The sequence below is a fragment of the Prosopis cineraria genome, unplaced genomic scaffold (assembly GCF_029017545.1).
Source record: "Prosopis cineraria cultivar Desert tree isolate PC_DT_omini unplaced genomic scaffold, ASM2901754v1 PC1, whole genome shotgun sequence".
In the NCBI taxonomy this organism is placed as follows: domain Eukaryota; kingdom Viridiplantae; phylum Streptophyta; class Magnoliopsida; order Fabales; family Fabaceae; genus Prosopis; species Prosopis cineraria.
The window spans coordinates 32,576,623-32,579,151 of record NW_026555332.1 but is presented as its reverse complement, the minus strand read 5'-3'; the positions used below and the strand labels follow the sequence as shown (position 1 = coordinate 32,579,151).

The 2,529-nt window shown below is 40.9% G+C and overlaps 1 protein-coding gene across 1 annotated transcript; it reads right to left on the bottom strand.

The window, feature by feature from the left end:
* Positions 1–446: 446 nt before the first annotated feature.
* Positions 447–2,019, bottom strand: LOC129291379 (gibberellin 20 oxidase 2-like). The gene is made up of 3 exons (XM_054928687.1): positions 1,368–2,019; positions 929–1,250; positions 447–856 (listed from the first exon to the last, which is right to left on the bottom strand). Exons 1-3 carry the CDS (start codon positions 1,913–1,915, stop codon positions 572–574), a joined length of 1,155 nt encoding a protein of 384 aa, XP_054784662.1. The 5' UTR covers positions 1,916–2,019; the 3' UTR covers positions 447–571.
* Positions 2,020–2,529: the final 510 nt, after the last annotated feature.

The window sequence follows — 2,529 nt, the reverse complement described above, 5'->3', positions numbered from 1 at the left end:
AGAGTTTGTGACGTAAGATGTGGCAGCAAAATTGAGTTTCAATTTAAGTAATCAACCTCTAATTTATCATCATTTATTATTAATTGTTAACCTTTGACTACCTCTCTCCAAGAATTCAGGTGGGTTAACGGTGTGTGCAGGTTCTAAAACTACAATTCTTAATTAATTATTCTTCCAAATTTATCTCAAAATATCAACACTTTATTGCCTTGTCATTACCTTTTTTGTAGCACCACTAATAAACCCATCTGATTTATGTTAATTTAAACAAGATCAAGATTACAATTACTTGAGGATAATTAAAGAATCCCACTTAATAATTTATAATTTATAGGTTAAGGGTTGATTTTAGGAAAAGCTTGTAACACGTAGGTCCTAGGTATGAAGAAGCTCGTAGTCAAAAAAGTTTGTTGGATTTGCCACATCTTGTTTTGCAGATAGGGAAGTTATTGCAGGAAATGGCGTTTATTAGTTATTATTACAGAACAACACCAGTGAAGTGAGTGCATAACAAGAGAGAACTGATCCATGTGTTGCTCTGTTCTGTTCTCTTGTCTTTTAGAAAGTCCCTTCAAGTAGCTACAAGAGAAGATGAGGTCTTGTTCTCTGCAACCCAGTTGGAGAAGACCTGAAGAGTGTTCATGTCAGATCTGTAATGCTTCTGGGTGAACTCAAGAAACTCGGGCCACGTAAAATCTGGGTACATTCTTGGGTTCTTCTGGTTCACTATTTCACTCGGTGCACTCACCACCTTATCACTTTTCGGATTCAAGAAGAAAGCCAGAGATTTTCTGGTCATCGTGTTGTTCACCACTGCTCTGTGCAAGCAGCTCTTGTACATCCCATTTGAAAGAGCCTGTATCAGAAACACACAGTGTGAGTTTATTAACATCAGAAATGAAATCAAGTTTTTCTTTCGGCATGTTACCATGAATGTGTCCCCTATATTGACCACGAGAGCGTCGAAATTTGTGTAAATGTATTGCCATTGATTGTCCACATAAACTTGAAGACCACCCACATCGTCTTGGTGAAGAATGGTTAGGGATGTGGGATCACAATGAGGACCTGTACCCAGAGTGAGGTCTGGTTTCTGACATGGAGGATAGTAATTGAGCCTCATAACTGAGCAATTCTCTTCATAGAAGTCTCTGAAATATGATTTCCCAACTCCGAGGCTCAATCCCAGAAGCTCCATTATACCTAACGAAAGCTTGCTCATCACCTCACAGTACTCCTGGCAAACCTGCCTATTCATTCATAAAACAGAGACAAAGAAACTTAGAAGAACGGGTGAAACAGAGCAGAAGAAACAAGAACGAATCGAAATGGTGCCATGTTATTTCCTACTGGCTATTAGTTTTTACCCGAATTGTTCGAACTCTTTGCCCAATTTATTGCACAGGTAGTTTTTCACCGTGTTGGACTTGCTTTTATCTGCTGAGAATTCAACAGAGAGCGTCTCTTTCCATGGGAGCTTAGAGGAGAACCTGCCGGTGAAGCTACTGGCATAGCCTTGGTGGTCTCCGAATTTCCTCTGAGCTCTCTGTTTCTGAGACAGGGGAAGTTCGAAGAAGTCATCCATGAAACGGTGAGCATCACTGAACAACTTGGGGTCGACGCCGTGGTTGACGACGAGGAAGAAGCCGTGTTTCCGGCACGCGTCGTCGACAATCCTGGAAGCTTCCTCTGCAGCAGCAGGATCACCGGACAGAAATCGTCCCAAGTCAACATGTGGGACTTTCAGTTCTGGTGCGTCCAAGCATGGCTTCTCTTCGTCTGGCCATAAGAATTCCTGTGGCACATTGAGCTCGTGCCTGATAACTGAGGAGTCAAAAACCACAGGTTTCTGGCCATCGTCTTTTCTTTCTGGCTGAACCGTGGATTGTGTGCTCGGTATGCTCTCGATTGCCATTGCATCAACAACTTAGGAAATATTGTTCTCAGCAAAGGGACAAGAACAAGAAGAGGAGTTGGAGGAGGGAGCGGAGCAATAAGTTTGAGAGATGAGATGAAGGAAAAGCCAAGGCCGCTTGGTGAAACAGGTGAAGAAGATTGGAATCTTATAGATAGCGCTAGCTAGAAAGTTTGAAATTTGCAAGGGAGGGCCTGAGAACCTAATAAATTGCAGAAGAGGGCGCTGTTTGTTTCTGGGGCAAAATAATTTTTAGGTAATGGTCCAAAGAGTTAAGGTATTTTGTCTTTTATACTGTTTACGGAAAAGCGTTTTCCAATGGCCTGCTCAGAGCCGTTAATGTCATTAATGACAGTAGTTGTTTGATGAAGTCATTTAAGTGGATATAAAATCATGCAAATATAAAACCTAAGCTAATGATATCTAAGTATATTGATATTTACACAAACTATTATGATTAACAAGAGCATAATGGCAGTGTGTCACCCTCTTCACCGAGTTACGTGAAGTAATCATAGCAACTTTCTCTAATATAGACCAAAGATCAAGATTTGGAGTACTGTGAGAAAAGTCGCATCAAGAAAAAGTAGTTGATACGTGTTCGAAACTGAAAA